The 19,154-nt window shown below is 50.1% G+C and overlaps 1 protein-coding gene across 2 annotated transcripts in view; it reads right to left on the reverse strand.

Moving 5' to 3' along the window:
* Positions 1–369: 369 nt before the first annotated feature.
* The window catches only part of LOC122385403, a 33,166-nt gene continuing 14,381 nt past the window's right edge, over positions 370–19,154 (reverse strand). The window contains exons 6-19 of one of the 2 annotated variants that reach the window (XM_043373643.1): positions 18,346–18,443; positions 17,736–17,870; positions 16,794–16,970; positions 16,312–16,493; positions 9,637–9,766; positions 8,516–8,672; positions 7,979–8,118; positions 7,170–7,255; positions 5,329–5,443; positions 4,191–4,355; positions 3,329–3,492; positions 2,836–2,929; positions 1,560–1,697; positions 370–1,208 (exon numbers count right to left, since the gene is read on the reverse strand). In XM_043373643.1, coding sequence (XP_043229578.1) covers positions 1,072–1,208; positions 1,560–1,697; positions 2,836–2,929; positions 3,329–3,492; positions 4,191–4,355; positions 5,329–5,443; positions 7,170–7,255; positions 7,979–8,118; positions 8,516–8,672; positions 9,637–9,766; positions 16,312–16,493; positions 16,794–16,970; positions 17,736–17,870; positions 18,346–18,443 — 1,918 coding nt within the window. In that variant the 3' untranslated portion in view covers positions 370–1,071. Of the gene's footprint in view, positions 1,209–1,559; positions 1,698–2,835; positions 2,930–3,328; positions 3,493–4,190; positions 4,356–5,328; positions 5,444–7,169; positions 7,256–7,978; positions 8,119–8,515; positions 8,673–9,636; positions 9,767–16,311; positions 16,494–16,793; positions 16,971–17,735; positions 17,871–18,345; positions 18,447–19,154 lie in introns of both variants that reach the window. The other variant, XM_043373642.1, reaches the window with a different exon arrangement.

Raw genomic sequence — 19,154 nt, forward strand, 5'->3', positions numbered from 1 at the left:
TTTGAAAAGAGCACGGCTCATTCATTTGACACGAACTTCTGTGTGAATCACATCCGATTTCTGGGCCATGCAGCCTTAGACCTGACGACATTTAACGCCAATTTCTTAACATGTTAAGCGACAACGGGATAATTCTTATGGAACTGCCTGTAAACCACATTTGCGGGGGTTCGCAATACGCACTTCTGCTTAAAATACTTCCCCAAATGAACTGCATAACATATTTTTCATGGGTAATATAAAACTGAATGCTCACCAACGAAAGCCTACTATGATAACTTGTCCAATGTCCAATATCTAAATTACAGCATTGTTCTACAATATAGAGTAATCAACAACTGGGCCCTACGAAAAGCCAAACGGACGGCATTTCACCAATTAAATCATTTATTTGGTGTGAAAATCCGCCCCATCACGACTGATTGCACACAAAAACGATACCAGAAACAGAAAGGAAGGATAGTAAGGCTTGATTAATGTGCCATCAACACTATTCTTAGAAGCTGTTGATTGGATTTCGTTTCAGGAAGGGGCACTCACTAGTAACAGCAAAGCACATACACTGGGAACAATGGCCCCCAGCTGGGACCCGTCATACAGTTCACATATAACCCGCTCTCAAAAAACACCTGCAGGGAAACTGGGACCCGCTCACATGCAACCCGCTTTATTTATTGATCGTGAATCGCGGGAGGGATTTAAACAAAATCGAAGAGAATCTACACGTGTCTTTGCCAGCATATACGCAGGTTTACGCAGTATCCAGACGGGGTCACCCAGCTCTATAATCAATGATGGGTCTCAGCGATACCGCCGGGGGTCAGCGAGTATAACATAGCAGTCGCTACTGCCGATCTAACACAGAGCTCCGCTCGTTCGGCGCCCCTCGGCACAATAAGCTCGGTCCCCGTCTAAGCTCAGTTACCCTACCACTCGGCCACTGACTTCCCCAGCCCAGCGACCGCTCACCGGTCACGAGTCACTGCACAGCACCGGTCGACGCCCGCCTACCACTGCCTAGCCGAACAGGCGGCGCCCGCCTACCGCCGCCTGTCACCCGCCTACCGCCGCCTAGCCGAGCAGGCGGCGCAGGCCAGCGGCGGCCCCCAGCAGCAGCAGAGACAGCGTCGCACCGCTGGCCGAGTTGCAGCGCATGTTCTCGTGTGTGATAGTGAACTGGATGCTGTCCGGGAACGGGCACTCGTCGTCTGAAAAGGAGATGGAGTCGTGCTGACTGAGACTTTATTGATGAGCATCAGGTATAAGTAAGTCTTTGACGGGGAGACCCCGCCCGGACCATGTGAACCTGAGTCGCTCACGGCATGCCTCGCTACTCCACGTATCGGGACATACATACATTCGCAGGCTGTTAGAGATGACGGGAGCTCTTTCAGTGAACCCACTCCCCACAGAGCACTGCACAACCCTGTGCAGACGGAGGTTACGGAATAAGGATACAAACCTGTGCCGACGGAGGTTACGGAATAAGGATACAAACCTGTGCAGACGGAGGTTACGGATACAAACTCAGTGCAGACGGGGTTTATGCGGTCACAAACCTGTGCACACGGAGATGGCGGACGTCTTCTCGGGGTTCTGCTGGATGGAGAAGTAGAGCGGCGGGCAGTCGTCGTTCATCTGGTCCTCGGAGCAGGGCGTGCCGAGCTCGAACTCCACCTGACTCGACTGGGAGGACTCTGCCGGGGAGACGACGGATGCCGCGCAGCGGGGAGGAGGGTTACGGCGGGAAACCGAGACCACAATGGGGGCAGGGGGACAACGGAAACAGATATCAAATATATAGCCACCGACCTTTGACCTCTGAGGGTGTGCAAAAGTGTACTCGTATCATGCAGCCAAACATTGTAAGTCTTGAACGCAGAGACGAAACCTGCTTCATTACAGTCAACGTTAGCGAATATATTAACCCTCGCCGGCACAGGCCATTTTGAGTCCTTCGACGGCACAAGGGGGGGGGGTTGGTACGACCCCCCCTCGCGTTTGGCCCCTGATCGAGCTAGAGCTTCGCGAAAAAAAAAAACGAGCGTGTTGCCCGTCACGAGAGGAAGCCGATGATACCCAATTTTAAGGTCCTAGGTCATCGGGTGACCTTCCAGGTCAGGTCAATGACCCGAAAACCGGAAAAATCGGGACCTGTGTCGTAAAGTGTGGCTGCTATGTGGTTTTCCGGGGTGCTGATCACGAATATCGTGTTAGTTTTGATCAGAGATGATGTCTTTAAGCATTTAGACCAGGTCGGGTCAGGTCAGGTCAGGTCAACCGGTAGGGATTGTGACGGGTATTCGTAATACGTGTCAACCGCCTCGGACAGCTTCGTAACATGTTACGAAGGCACCAAAACTACTTCGTAAATGTTCAAATGGTTGCTAAATTCGAAATCAGCTCCAAAAACTAGCCTAGAAACATGTAAAACTCGAAAAAGTGAACCGAGGTCACCCGAGGTCACCAAAGGTCAATGACCTGACCTGACCTTCAGGTGACCTTGACACCCACCCTAATGCATGGGAGCAACATCAAATCACATGTTTGAACGTTTGAAACCACGAAAAGCTTGCAAACGCGCGGCTAATGCGAGCCGACACGCGCCGAACCGCGATTTCGGCCAAACATGGTCACAGAAAAGAGGTCACAGGTCAAAGGTCATTGGGGTCAGGGTCATGAAATTTTCAGGGTAGGTGTAAAATTGATCAATGCGAGGGTACAGAAAGTTTCGTCAGTTGTGCCCTCGGCGGTGTGAGTGCGCCGTGTCAGTGCGGGTTCGCGTCGGTACGGGCGCGCGGCTCGCTCCTCGCGTCGGCTCCGTCGCGGACTGACCGGTGGAGACGCACTGGGCGTCATCGGCGTCGACAGGGGCCTGCGGATCGGTGCGGCTGAGGCAGACCTGCAGGGGGCCGTACACCGACTCGAACTGAAGCGGAGCAAATAGCACACGGCGCTCAGACCAACGAAAACCCAGACACAGCGGTCAAACAGTACACGGCGCTCAGACCAACGAAAACTCAGACACCACGGCGGTCAAACAGTACACGGCGCTCAGACAAACGAGCACACAGACGCGCTAACGGGCGCATATCTCTCCCGATAGCAGCTGAATAGACATCTTTGTGTTTAAGATCTAATGAAAGACGATGCCCATAGCAGTGCGTCACAATCGAACTTTCTAAACGCATAAAATATCCGATTCAGCGATCACAATTATGAAAAGAACGAAGTTAAAACATCACCAGTGGAACATTCTGACACCATCCATCCCATGAAATCGGTCACTGGAGTACAGGATACCGTCCGTTCCATCTCGGGCACTGACCTGGATCTTGAGGTCGTTGCTGGAGAAGAACTGCTGCGGCCCGACCCGCAGGTAGGTCACCTTGTTGGGTTCGACGTAGTAGGTGTACTCGTGGTTACCCTCGTTGACGTTGGTGAACATTGGGTCGTCCGTGTGGCAGGCGGGGTACACGAACCGTGACGGCGCTGTAGGGTGCAAAACATGGCGTCAGGCGGGGTACACGAACCGGGACAACGCTGTGCGGTACAGAACAGGAGTACAGAACAGGGCATCAGGCTGCACATAAGTCTACACGTCAGGCTACATAACTACACGAACCGGGACGGCGCTGTGGGACGTCAGGCGAGGTGCACAAACCAGCACATTGCCACGTTGATATATGTCGCTTGCAAGTTCCTCTAGTGCCATGGAATCTCAAGCACCATGCCCCCCCCCCCGCTGAAGTGAACTGAGAGGACTAGAGTCAAACACTGAGTGCAGGTTGATACTTGACAGTGCCGCTAAGCATTGGTGTGCGCGGTCACGGCATACATATCGGTCGGCTGGGGAGCCACTTACCACCGAACAGTGCAGCGCTCACCCGCATACAGTACAGCTTAGTACACCTTCAAGGTGTTATCGAGGACACATTTACCTTACCAATGTCACCGTTTCTTTACAGAGGTCATGCATAGTTACCTTACCGAGATCACCTTTACTTTACCTTACCGAGGTCAGTCACCTTACCGAGATCAACTTACTTAACCTTACCGGGGTCACGTTACCGAGGTCACGCTCGCCACTGACCAGCCGGAGTGCTGTGGCACTGACTACCGGAGCTGAGATACCGCCAGCCCAGCCCAGCGCTGCACACAGCCCGGCGTCCCGCTGCCGTTTAGCTTACCGTGGCACATGTTGGTGATGACCTCCGGCACCAGGGTTTCGCGGGTGGCGCGCTGAGAGGACTCGGACGCGAACATGTTGTCGGCCAGGAACTGGCGCCGGTCCATCGCCTGCTGGATGTTACTGAACGACCCCTGGCTGTCCGACACCGTCATGATGTTGATGTCTGCCGGAGATATTGCGGGCGTCGGGCGCGACGCAGAGGCAGCGGCTGTCAGCTCGGCTGGTGCTCCATTTACATATACACCTACCCCTATAGATATGGCGATTCCTGTTTCCAAACAGGAAAAGAAACACAGCACGAGCTGTGGGGTTTCGAGATTCGTTGGGTCGAATTCGAATGGGCACTATCGATATGACGGTTCATGATAAGTGTCAGTAAGAATGCTCGCAAGTGTACTTACTGTGTGGTACACTTCGCCACTATACCGTATTAAAAAGATATCGCGCTTAGTGTTGCTTGGAAAATGAAAGAAAAGTTGCATTATGTTACGGACAACATGTGAAGTATCACTGCTTGTCAGTCATCGTTTTTCTTCTGTGGAACATTTAACTGGGATGCAACACTAACAGCCTCTCATACCTACCTACAGTACCTACTCATGCAAAGGAAATGCCACTCCAATCATTTAAATGCTTAAGAGTCCGGAGAGTGATTAGACGGAATCAGTCGCCCTTTGTGGCGCCGCTACGAGTGGGTTTCGACATACCTACGGCATGATAAGGCCGGCTTCAGGACCTGCTATCTGCTCAATCGAGTGTGCAACAGCGGACTTCGTCCATATGACTATTCCGGACTCCTTTGCAGATTGCGGAACGTTGGGCAACGATAGAATATGGCCGCGGGCTGATGTGTCACCGGTCTCTATGTTTGCCCTTATCTTGAAGTTGTACGACTGCACGACTTAATCATTGCTTTGAAACTTCCAGGGATTCATAAAGGTTTGGTCAAATTTATCTTCTCAGAGGGCCTGCTTTAACCTTTATCTTGGATGATTGACATTGGTGAAATAAAATCATGTCATTTTAGCGACCTCCTCAGCAAGTTAATGGGAGAGAAAATAAACTGAAATGCGCTTCTGTCAGACAAAAGTCCTGTAAGCACCCCGATTTTTCGCGACACAGGGCGGTTCGCTCACCGGGGAACACTTCGCAGAGGTTGTTGAGCATGGTGGTGATGTCCTCGTCGCTGTTGCTGAAGCCGCTGCCGAACCTCATCAGCAGCAGCACCTGGGTGTTGGACCGAGAGGCGCCCTGCACGGAGACACACAGAGCTCAGACACAGAGCTCAGATAGCCGCTCACAGAGTTCAGATACAGAGCTCACACAATACGCACCAAGCTCACACACAGAGCCAGCATACGGAGCTTACACACATAGCTCAGATACAGAGCTACAGAGTTCAGATACAGAGCTCACACATAGTTACAGTCAGAAGTTACACACAGAGCTTACACACAGAGTTTACACACACAGAGCTCACACACAGAGCTCGGATAGAGCTCACACACAGAGCTGGGATAGAGCTCACACACAGAGCTCACACACACAAAGCTCACATGCAGAGCTCAGACGACGACGGCCGTCCGACGGAGGCAAGGAGGACTAAAAGAAATCAGAACGAGGACAACGGAGCTCGTGCTCCTTTCTCAGGGCTATGAACATTTTGATATATGGATTTACCGACATGGACAAAAATAAGGAGTTTGACTTGTGAGTTAGTAACTAATGTCTGGATTGCCAGCCATTAGGATCAATTATGTGATTGTAACTGTAGATTTCATGACGCTCAACTGTAACCTAACTATTTCAGTGCGTTGTGTTATCTTTCAAAATAAATCGAAATTTATGCATGATGTAGGTACGCATGTATACCTACATCATGACTGCAGGATGATGTTCCACTCCTCACAAGCTATCAATTGACTGAAATGCTAGTCGGTGCCGACTCTCTCGAAATCGCGCCACACCACAGGGCCATACCTACTGTTATTTCAGCCCGTGTGATGCGGCACAGCCTACCATTCCAGGCAACTGGCCACCCGTGAGAAGTGGAGCGTCGTTCTGCCCGAGAGGTGTCTGAGGCCAAGTCAGCAGTGCAGTCAGAGACACACATGACATCGCCATATGGACTGTGGAGCGTAATGCGCAGGCCCTGACCATTTACGCTGACCGGAAGAGGTGGCTAGCGACGGTAGAATTTAGATTTGTACGATAACCTGTCCACATCATCTCACACGTGATTTTTTCGTTAGCCGTCGAAATTTGGCCTGTAAGTAACGGACCGAATAGCTGCCAATGATCCCAACCATCTCCGTCAGGAACGAGCTAGGTAGAGCCAGGGCTGCTCAAGCTGGGGTTTGACTACATCGATAGGGAAACACTCGACCGTTTTCCGCATCACGCCAGTGGGCGAGCAACTCGACCGCCATTCTGACAGTAACTAATGAACAGCAACAGTAACATCAGTTTTACGGTTCTAGTGACGGGCTTTGCGCTAGTTACAAAACATGTCGCAACATTCTAACGAAATATTGCATATGATTTCGACGCGATAGGTAGGTTATGTGGAAAATGATGAGTAACGATTTTCAATGGCCTTGAACATAGCATCAGGTATACGATGAATTGTTACTTATGGTGACCATATTCGACTCACAGTACGCTAAATGTCCTTGAATGAGCAGCTAAGGAACATTCCAATGAAGTTCGGTTGGATTTATGACCACCAGGGAAGCAAAGCAAAGTAATATGAAACAGGAAAACACAATAGAAACATTTACATTGCACATTGTTCAACACCATGCAAATTGTAAACAGTCGAAGTCCAATAACTCAGCACAGATGCCGCCTATTACCATGGAATTTCAAAAGACTTCATGGCCGACTCTGGGCCGCTGTAACCGATTCCGTGTCACCCGGTGGTCCGTGTATTCCGCGCTCTGCAGCCAACCGCCAACAGACGCCGGCCCGTACTCACATCGTTGGCCTCCTGGTCCAGCATATCGGCGTAGTAGGTCATCAGACGGTACAGAGTAGCCACCAGGTCGTACTGCCCGTCCGGAACTGAAACACATCAGACAAAACAGCGTAAATCGTACCGGAGCTGGGTACACAAAAGGTTATCATTTGGAAATTGAAATATGATATTGTAAGTCTAATAATATGCATACAAAAATAATTCTTAGACACCGCCTCAGCATCATTTGGTTGACATGTGCGCTATGCTAGTGAATCTGGAATTGCGCTACGTTTATATTCATACTCGTATTTACCTGTCATGTGACAATGTTCAGCTTCCTTAATTTCAAATATAATAAGCATAACTGTGATCGAAAACAATAAGAAAACAATGGTTATGGGTACCACACCGATAAAAATACCTAAGTAAAACGCAAATGACAAACAAAACTCGTATAAAAGCAGCAATCACTCAGATATGATGAATGTCTCATAACTTGAACTACCTGATTATATACATACATACTTTCGAGGTGATGAAGGAGTGCCAGCATGAGCAGCCGGATGAGCAAAAGGTGAATCATTAGCTAACTACTTTAGAGAAGCTAGGATGAAAATGATCGAATAATATAATATTTTAAAAATAATCGAATAAAATAAGTCGATTCCGGAGCACGAAAAGCACTGAAAAGCTTATAACCAATTTCAGATTTCAAAAATTGGTGTTTCACAAGAGTCGTGGAAGTCACAGGAGGGCTCCGCTCCCAGTGTTTAGCCGGTGTCGGAGCTGGGACGGTAGCGGGTGTCGGGCCCGACCCAGCCTCTCACCGTCCACACGCTGGATGTCGCAGGCCAGGCGCGCCTTGTTGGTGTAGTTCCACTTGTCCAGCAGCACGGCGCCGTCCTCACCGCTGACCAGGTGCATGTACGACTTGTTCCAGCCCACGTCCAGCGCCAGAGCCAGCTCCCTGCGCCGAACATCGGAAACACACGGCGGGTCGGAACAGTGCAATAGCACGCTGCCTATGGGAGCTCAGCTCCGGCCAGAGACCCGCCCGTCGGCCGCAGAGAGGGCTGGTGGGCGGCTGCGTCCCTCAGGGTACCCTGGCTGTGCAATGCGCTAGGGAAGACATGAGCGTGTGAACGGGAAGGTGCAGTGTCGGTGGTAGCTCTGACATCGCAGCACTGCCGAACTAGAGTTTTTAGTTTCCCCGGAAAGGACAACAAGTGTCCACCCTGATCATTGCCCTGCTGTTGAAAACGCACGGGCACGCAATGGTGCCAAAAATGGGCAAACGAAAAAAAAATGTTCCAGGAACTCACGACAGAAACAGAGGTGTAACAGAGAATGTCCGATGGACTCACGAGAGGAAGATTTTCTGCGCCTGCGCTCCGATGCCGCTGACGCTCGGGTCGAACACGGCAACCACGTCCGCCTTGGTGGAGCACGTCGGCTCGTCGGGGGTGGCGCCCTGCGCCGGCACGTTCTTGCAGCCGGGGCCGTCATCAGTCATCGACTTACCTGGCCGGTCAGTCACGGTCAGGTCACAGCTCTGGGGCACACCCAGACGCCCGCGGCACGCTCTATGCCAAATCAGGGTCATTCAGAGGTCAGCTGTTTTATGGTTTGGCCAATGCTTTTGCACGAAACAGCATAAGAAGAAATATCTGCATAAACATACGCTATAGGTACAGAATTGGCGCAATGTGGTATACCTCATACCCGCCTACAAAAGAACATATGAGACGATAAATCTCAAATAAGAAAACACCGAGTCTCAAGTAAAAACCTATAGAACAACATAACTACATGTCAATCGGATATCAACTTTTTGGTATACCGTTACCAAACCGATACCAACTTGGTAGGTATTTGGTATTTCAATACTAAGGCTTTCGGTATTGTGTTGGTATTATGAATCCTGACTAATGTAAAAGAGGCAGCTAATTTGGTATAAAGTTGGTATTTTTCTCATTTTCCAAAGTCGGTGCGGTTTCGGTATTTTCTCATGGTTTTTGTTGGTATTTGGTTTGGTATCGGTATCACGATTTTCCGTAATTGACATCACTAAACATAACCATACATGATTAAGTTGTCACCTGATATCGAAACTGAGTGTGCTCTAACGCTAGCCGATTCGCCCTAACCTAACTGACCGGCAAATGGGTGAATGACACGCTGAACGCCAACAGACAAGACGTCATGTTTATGAAATGATGAATTGTCTGTGATGTAATGTGGTGAGTTCAGATATAACTACATACACGCCACATGGCTGAAATGCGTGCAATTACATACACGCCACATGGCTGAAATGCGTGCAATATGCATAAATCCACCTATTTATGCAATATACATAAATCCACTAATCCTGAAATCGTATTTTTGCAACGCAATTTTTCTTTTATATCATGCAACGATATCCGAGCGGGGAATTGGAAGTGAACAGGTAGGGTTTATTGTTCAGTTTGGCCGGTCATCTCACCCGCGAAGTCGTTCAGCTGCTCGATGACATTGGTCATCAGGGTGTCCATGGCCTCGTCCAGGCTCTCCTGGTTCAGCATCGGCATCCGGCCCAGGTCGGCCGAGTAGTAGGCAAAGCCAAAGTTGACCGCCTGTAACACGCCAGACGACGTGAGGCAATCGACTCATCCGTTCACGCAAACGATAGCCAGCAACGAATTGAAAAAACGCGGGCCGTTTTGCTTACAATACAAGTGTACCACATTACATTAGTTGTGGCATCCTAACTGTGAGTCGCCGCTTTCCAACTTCATCATTTATTTCATCCCCAACCCTTCAGTTGACATCCGAGCCCTACGCTATCCCCGCAGGGAAGAGTGGGGCAAAGCGGCCACCCTAACGCTTCTTACAATGCCAACGCTTAATTTTTAAAATTTGAAAGATTCTTTCTATGCCAATTTGATCCCTATTAAATTGTCTTTTATTTCAACTCCGTTTTATTTCCAAAGGCGTTCACATATGAGAAATATTAGCAAAGCTTTAACCCGCGCCTCACTGGGGTCTGCATATAACGCGCCCTACGGGGGGGGGGGGGCCATTCATAGCCCCCTTCCTAACTCCGAAACTACTGGGCCGATCGTCAAAATACAAACGGCGTCTGATAGCCCCGGAAAAACTGTCGAGTGAAACCTAATTTCATTGACCTCGAGGTCACCGATGACGTCAAAGGTCAGGTCAAATTAAAAATTATCGACAATTGGCTTGTTCATGTTTTGGGCTCTGAACGCCGTCTTACAAGTCAGATCGGGCTCATTTTTAGTTTACACACTTGTGAACAGATGCTTTAGATACCCTAAGGGTACCAAACTTGTACTGTGATTTTCAGGTCAGCGTCAGGTCATCACAGGTCACGGAAATCTTATGTCATGCATCGGTCACCAGACACATGTTTTTTTGGTCCATTTAGGCCATAGATTTCGAATTCGATGTCGTTTATGTCATTCAAGGTCATTTTGACTTGAATATAGCTTAGGTCAGGCCACTTTCAGGTAAAAAAAAAATCAAATTTTAAGTTGAAAATTTTCAACAAAAAGTGCCTATCGGATGCAGTTTGAGCTCAGCAACACGATGGTGCTATTTATATTCGTGTAAGGTGTCAAATACGTACTGAAAAACTGACTTGAAAAATTTATAATCGTGAACTTTTTGCTATACCTAATGCAGTTAGCAGGGGCGTCGCCACGGATTTTTGAGTGGGGGGGGGGGTCGGGTTACCGGTCTTCGTCTTGATGGATAGGGGTGTTTTTAGCTACACTCCCGTTTTTTCCGTGTGTTGAGAAAAACATCGGTGCCCAGCGCCACGAAAGCAGCGGTATATCTTATTGTACATCACTTTTGCATCGTGCATAGAAATCAAGCACAGGTCACCTGAGGTCAGGTCACAATGTCATGTCAAGCTCAGTTTTAATGCTTCAAAAACTGCAATCTTTTCATTCCTATAGATTATCTCCTAAAGTCTGAAATTTAGTGTAATGAATGGGACTATAAGTGCCAACAGTTCATGAATCTGGGATTTTACATCTGAGAAGTGAAGTCTGGTCAAATATGTGACCTCACCAATCATGATAAGATATGGGAAAGGCACGAATGCCCTCTGCTTTGAACGAATTTGCTAAAAACGCTAGACACTTTTGTAGCCATGGCACCTCTGCTCATTTTAGAGATAAGGTGCAACTAATGACCAGATGGTGACTCGAATGGTCAATTGGTCAGTCATTGGGTCATCAAGGGTCTCTAACACATTTTCGACAACAACTTTCGGTGGAGACGCTGTAGAGCGATGACAGCACCTGGAGTGTGTTCAGCTCAGCAACACAGATCGATCCATATGCAGCAGGTTCTTTTCCGGTCAGGACATGACCTTTACCTGATGTCAAGTTTTCTAGTTAAATTTCCAAGTTCAAATTGTAAGCCATGCGACGTGTTTCGACGAAACAAACACGATGGTGATAATATGAATATCATACACAACCACTGAATCATAGGTTGTTACAGAATAAATGTTTTGGCAAAATCCGTCCGCTGTTTGGCCAAACAGCTCTGCCAGAGCTGTTTGGCCTCTGGTACACAGTGGTACACAAGCCATAGACCCGAAGTCATATCTGAGGCGAAGTTGGCGAAAGAGCTTTAAAAAAGCTATCGAATACGCTTTCTGTGTCGCTGTAGCACTTATTCGTGTTTTACGGGTCGCTAAGGTAAAACGTTTACCAACGCAACGCTAAGGTATGCTTTCGGCCCCTGATCGAGGTAGAGCTTCGCGGAAAAGCGAGGATGCTGCCCGTGATGAGAGAAACCGATGATGCCCAATTCCAAGGTCTTGGCCGGGTCATCTTAGGTCAACGCCCAAAGAAAAGAAGGAAAAATCTGGCCTGCTAGAACTTTGTGGGCCGTAGCTGTTATCGGGGTCCCGAGTACGATTTCCATGCATTTCCATGCATTTGGGGTATATCGGGTCGGTTCAGGTCAGGTCGACCATCAGGCTTCCTGCCGGCCATCTAGAGTGGGTGAAAACTGACAACCACCAACGATAGCTTCGTAAATGTTACATAACCACCATTTATCAAAACTAGGTACTTCTTATGTTCAAACCGGCGCTAAGCTCGAAATCAGTTCCAAAAACTACACTTGTAAGTGGAAGAAAATAAAACTAAAAAAGTGAACCAAGGTCAGCTATATTCGAATCAGGGCCAATATTTTTTTAGAGTAGGTGTAAAATTGATTAACTCGAGGTCACTGGAAGTTTCGTTGCAATAGGCGAAACGACGTCATTTTGCGCGGAAAGCCCGAGAGGAGTCCACCATCTGACCCCATTCCCCCCATGCAGGCAGGTCCGCGTAGGTACAGGTCTCGCGGGTTTTACTTTAGCGGTAGGTTTTGCACCTAGAAAATTTAGTGTACTTCAGGCTATATCTTCGTCGTCTTAAGCTTTTAAGTGTTGAAGGTGCGATCGACTTGTTGGATCACAGGCCGGCCATGATCGTGTAAATTGGCTTCATCGTAGATCGATTAGTTTCTGAGATATAACCGGAAATGTAAAAGTGCAAAATGCCTACCGCTTAATCTCGCAAGAGCCGTACCTCGTAGTTACTGATAGGTCATCCGACGAATCGACTGCAACCATTATTTTAACAACCAGTAAAACGCCTTTTGGGCGAAGAACGAGCGAGCGAGATAGTGAGCCCTGCACGTGCGGAAGGGCGAGAGGGTGCTTCCAACGGGCTTGCGCAAAGCACCCTTCTAACCGGTCGCTAGCGGTGTGCCAACTTTGAACGCAATCGGCCCAGCCGTTCTTGAGATCTGGAAGCGGCATTCTGCACGTGCGCACGTGCAAACGGGGTCCAAAATGACTTTTGCACGGCACCCTACTAACTGGTCCCCAACCGTGTACCAAATTTGAGCGCAATCGGCCCAGCCGTTCTCGAGATCTGGAAACGCCCCCTGCACGTGCGCACGTGCAGTAGCACCCTAACCGCAACACATGGGAATGCATTGCCTGGTGGGTGCCTACCTGTATGCCAAGTTTCAGCGAAATCGCCCCAGTAATTACCGAGTTACTGAAATGGGAACAAATTTGGCACCTCTTATTGTTGTATTTTGCACGTGCACTGGGAGTGACCCACATGCATCGAGAGTATCCTATTTTGGGTAGAGGGGATGCTGCTACCCTACAAAAATTATCGCAAGTCAATCGCCCGAGCGGCTGCTGAGATATGAGCCTCTCAAAATCACTACTTTTGCAAAACAGCTTGAACACCCTTGACTTTTCACGTGGCACGTGCCACGACGGTCACTGAGATGTATCAAAAGTAGTCAATTACGGGGTAGAAGGGATGGGGCTACCCAACAAAAAAGACCGCAGGCCAATCGGTCCAGCGGTTGCTGAGATATAAGCCTCTCAAAAGCGTTACAGGCCGGGCCGGGCCGGGCCGGGCCGGGCCGGGCCGCTCATACTGAGATTTTTCCGTTATATTGAAAAGACTCACTTCGCTCGCTGCGCTCGCTCGCTCGTAATCAGACGAGCGGTTGGGTCAGTTTTGGCGCGCTCACTCCTATGAGGGATAAAAGGGATTAGAATAGTGGCTACTTTAAAATATTGTCATGCTGATGTTCCACGCCCGCAGCTTATTGACCCATAAGCAATAGGGACTTGGTAGCTCTTGAAGCCATTCTGAATCTGACGATATTTGTTGATGTTGCTGACGCCAACTTCACTGACATGATAGCTCAAAAAAGCATACTCAGCATCGCCAAAAGTGGGGGGTCGACCCCCCCGGTTCTCACGAGTGGGGGGGGGGGGTCGCGACCCCTGCGACCCCCCGTCGGCGAGGCCCCTGGTATAACTTGGCCATTTTTGAAGATATCTGGCTAAAATTTGCTAGAGTGAGTCATAGGCATGTGTTCTCTGACATATAATCCGTATTTTTTTTCGAAAAGTCAAAAACTTCTTGAAAAAAGGTAAAAATATAAATTTTGAATTTTAATATATATAGGTACTTTTCAAAATCTTCAAAATCTGGAAAATCCGAGAAAACAGTTTGATAGCGCAGTCTATTTTAAGTCCTCCCATGCAAGAAATTGGATCTACCTGAAAAACTGGGCTCTTGGGAGCGATTGCTGCGGTTCAATGTTTTGCGTCGAAATCGGCCGAGCATGACGTCACTCTGACGTCATTTCCGGCCGACCTATGGTAGCTACGAACTTCATATTTTGACACAAGCTGTCCAATTGATGCAGCCGAAGGTATTGAAAGCTGGGCGTCGATACGTCAAGCGGCTTAGAAGTTAATGCAGAAAAACGGGAGGGGGGCTATGAATGCCCCCCCCCCGTGGGCGCGGGTTAACCCTCGCCGGACCTATTGGTTTTCTACATACGCGCCGGCCGAGGGGGGGGGCGGGTACGACCCCCCCCCCTCGCCGTTTCGCCCCTGGTGGAGATAGCGCGTCGCGGAAAAAACGAGCGTATGCGCCGTTACGAGACGCAGAGATTGGTACCCGATTTTAAGGTCCTAGGTCAACTGGTGACCTCTGAGGTCAGGTCAAGTGCCCCAAGGTACGGCTCAGTTTTTGGTGAATAACTTCGCAAAAAACGGCCGCAGAGCGCCGATTTTGGCAGCATCGTGTTCGTCTCGCTCAGGCGTGTCGAATGGTATACTTTTTGTCCGGGTCAGGTCAACTTAGGGTGTTGACCTCAGGTCAAGGTCAGGTCAGCACCCCAAGGTCACGAAGTTGGTCGAAATAGGTCATATCGCATATCATTCGATTCGGCAGGTCTTCCTGAGTTCATTGGTGGCTTTCCCGACTCGCTAGCTCAATTTGATCAAGAGTTATTGACGAAAAACTAATATGACCTTGATGACGTCATAAATGACATCACGCAAGGTCAACATTGCAAAAGTGACGCATCTAACCTTGCAAGGAGTGCATCAAATCACGATTCTGTGTGCTTGAGATAGTTGCAGATAGTTCCCGGCGCCAGAATAGCAGTTTTCATTTTTCCCCATTGACTTATAATGGTGAGGTCACGAAAATGACCTGACCTCATATGACCTTTAGGAAAAATCCGAGATATACAAGTTGTGAGACTCATAATGGATACTAGATCCTGCAAGTTTCATTTCCCTGTGACATCTCCTCTGGCAGTGAGGGCGTTGCGAAGTTGCGACATCTGAAGACCGTGCAGAGGTTCACTTATGACGTCATAGGTCAGTGACCTGACCTGACCCAAAAATGCGGTTGGTGTCAAAAGATCCGGCTTGAATCAAAGGTCAGGTATGCCAAGTTTCAGCTCTCTATCGCCAGCGTGCTCGGAGCTATCGCGAAAAAACCCTATGGGGGGGGGGGCGGCACCCGCCCCCCCTCGGCCGGCGAGGGTTTTAAACCTATGCATTTTGGCCACTTTGCCCCATACACTGGGGCAAAGTGGCCACCGGTGACTTTAAAGTCCCAATATGAGAAATAGAATAGTTGCCTCATGTACGACTAGGGTATTTGGCGGTGACAAGGTATAAACAAGGATTGATGTTTAATTTCTCATCTTCCCACCTGTAGGTACACAAGGAAAGAGCATTCATAGAATAACATTTAATTACATTATTTGGTGACTCATGTAACCGACAAGTGGCCGAGATGAATGCATGACGACACATTGCAATATAAATAGCGTTTGTTTTGCAAATGGAAACAACTTATGACCTTTTCGGAGCTGGCTACTTTGCCCCGTCTTCTTTGCCCGGTCCACTTTGCCCCGAGCATACCGTCAGAGACAAAAAATATTCCAGCTTAGCTATTAGTGGGACAAAGGCATTAAAATTGGTAAAAAAGAAATATGATAACCACATAATGCACGAACAAGAGCGCTTAAGTAAAATTCCAAACGGGTATGAATAAAACAACATTTAAAAATCGTAAAAATAGTTAGTAACCTGGCAAGAAATGTTTTTCCGTGTACCACAGAAAAATGACGACGGGCCGGAAACTCTGGTCTGGCTCATTCGGACGACCGCAAAGAGGAGAATAATTGACAACCATATATTGGACCTGACGCCAGCTGTGGCGGGCTAAAACGATGGGTGGCCGCTTTGCCCCGGGTGGCCGCTTTGCCCCACTCTCCCCTACTGACCTGGGTCTTTCGCACTGACCTGGGTCTTGAGCGTGTCCTGGTTGACCAGGTCATCGTTGAGGAAGTTGGTGAGCCGGTCGCAGGCGCGGAACTGGCGGTCGTAGCTCACCCCATCGGGAGAGTAGTACATACGCAGCAGTGACGACAGTCGGAATCCGGTCTGCTTGGACCAGCGGTAGATCTGCGAGCCGAGCAGGTACCCTGCGGGCGCCACGGCACGGTCACACCGACACACCCGGATCCGAACCGCGCCATATGCACTCGCGCTTTTCAACGAGTATGCCTGAGTAAGTAACAAAGCATATCTGATTCAATAAAATATACCTGATCAAGTAGCCTAACTAATCAATTTTTAGGTCGAATCAGCCGGGAGCAGCGTGACTGCAGATACGCAGCTTTCGTTTTCGACAGCGGTCCCATCGGCCGTGAACCGTCTCCGAGCCCAGCCCATGTCCGTGCCATCGGCCGAGTGTCGTCTCCGAGGAGCCCAGCTGCGCCTACCGTCGATGCCTCCGTAGATCTCTGCGTTGGTCAGCGCCGAGATGGCGTCGCTGTCGGGCATGTTGTACTCGTGGGGGCAGTAGGTGCAGTTCCAGTAGCCGGTCGGACCGATCACCTGCGGCGCGTTGTTGTTCTGACCGCCGCCCTCGTAATGCAGCGCCGTCTGAGCAATGTCGCCTGGCGGGGCCGCGGCAGGGGTCAGGGGGTTGGAGAGCCACGGCGCGGGGTCAATGGGGAGAAGCGGCGGCTGGCTGAGAGAATTTAAGGTGAAAGCAGACATTGAACAATTTTTTACTGTGTGATATAAAATGCTTATTGGTTAGTGAGCTACATTTTGAAATAAATTTACGAAGCACACACATTAACAGCTCCCTATGGAACAGCAGAAACGCAACCTGATAATGACTTCTGATATAGGTACATTTAGTGCTATATTAAAAAAGTAGCCACTTATACATAGTGGTTCAAGGTCTCCACGTAACACAATGTCCATCGCTCCTTTATGTCAAACCAATGCAATATGTCATAGCAGTCAGGTCATCAGCAACTGTCGGACAGATACCTTCATAATATCTGTTTTGAACTACTGGGAACCACATATTTCGCTGCCACCTAGCACCTGCGATATCACATGGCCCCATATGGGAGCCCTTGAGTCACGGGGACCACCCCACACCTGCATCCACGGGGAACCGCCTGTACCCACGGGGAGCCACCTTTACCCACGGGGACCGTCTGGACCCACGGGGAGCCGCCTGTACCCACGGGGAGCCGCCTGTACCCACGGGGAACCGTCTGTACCCACGCGGACCGCTTCGCACAAGCAGCTGGGGCCACCTGGGCCCACTGGGACCGCCGGAGACCAGTTGGGACCACATGTACCCACGAGGGATCACGTGCACCCGCACGGACCGCCGCAGACTGCCGCGCCGGCTCCCTCACCGGCTATCGTGGTCGCCCAGATGTTGTTGATTTGCAGCCGGCGCTGTTGGTCGCTGAGCGACTGCATGGTGAGCGTGTCTGCACCCACGGTATCCTCCACGCTGACGTCCTGCTCGGAGAGACCGGCCGCCAGACCTGCAGGGAAAGGAAGGGGGTTTGTGACGTGCTGGGCGGACAGACCTGCAGGACAGGGAGGGGGTTTGTGACGTGCTGGACGGACAGACCTGCAGGACAGGGAGGGGGTTTGTGACGTGCTGGACGGACAGACCTGCAGAAAAGGGAGGGATTCGTGACGTGCTGGACGGACAGATCTGTAGGACAGGGAGGTGACGCTCTGGACAGACAGGCCTGTAGGGCTGGGAGTGAGGAGACGTACTGGACGGACAGGCCCACGGGAGAGTTAGGATTAGGTGACTTCTCGGACTCAGCCTCCAAACCTCCGGTGGGGAGCGGGAGGTTCCCGCCTCACGGAGGCCTGATCAGACGGACCTCCGGGCGGCGCGGTGGTGGAAAGAAAGTGACGTTGTTGGGCAGTTGACATATTATAATGCGACTATGATACACATCACACTGACCTACATCTACCTAGAGGAGCCGGTCTGCGACTGACCTGCTATGAGTGAGCCGGCCGCCACTGTGCCGTACGGCGAGTAGATGACGCCCAGCTCCAGCGGGCAGCTGCTGGCATCCTCTTCCACCACGTTACCGCTGCTGGGGACAGGCCGACGTCAAACCACGCTCCCTATGTGGGACAGGCCGACGTCAAACCACGCTCCCTATGTGGGACAGGCCGACGTCAAACCACGCTCCCTATTTGGGACAGGTCGACGTCAAACCACGCTCCGACGTCAAACCACGCTCGGACATCAAACCACGCTACCACCGGGACAGGTCGACGTCAGACCACGCTCCCTTTTTGGGACAGGTCGACGTCAAACCACGCTCCCTTTTTGGGACAGGCCGACGTCAGACCACGCTCCCTTTTTGGGACAGGTCGACGTCAAACCACGCTCCCTATTTGGGACAGGCCGACGTCAGACCACGCTCCCTTTTTGGGACAGGCCGACGTCAAACCACGCTCCCTATTTGGGACAGGCCGACGTCAGACCACGCTCCCTTTTTGGGACAGGCCGACGTCAAACCACGCTCCCTATTTGGGACATGCTGAAGTCAGAGCACCGGCCGTCAAACCTCTGATAATGGACCACGAATCATCAAATTTCGCTCTTTTTTCTTCAACTTTCGCTCTAGCGGCAGAGCAGACAACACGGCCGCCGCAGAAATATTGTGCAAACATGGAGATGCGTGAAGTTGCGCCAGTGGGTACCTATATGTCCTGGAACTCTCCAATGGTTACGAAAAGTGTTTTTAACTGTTGAACATTAACCTTCGGTTACACTTAGTGATAATGAAAAGTGC

Source organism: Amphibalanus amphitrite, unplaced genomic scaffold (genome assembly GCF_019059575.1).
Source record: "Amphibalanus amphitrite isolate SeventyFive unplaced genomic scaffold, NRLGWU_Aamphi_draft 000218F_arrow, whole genome shotgun sequence".
Taxonomy (NCBI): Eukaryota; Metazoa; Arthropoda; class Thecostraca; order Balanomorpha; family Balanidae; genus Amphibalanus; species Amphibalanus amphitrite.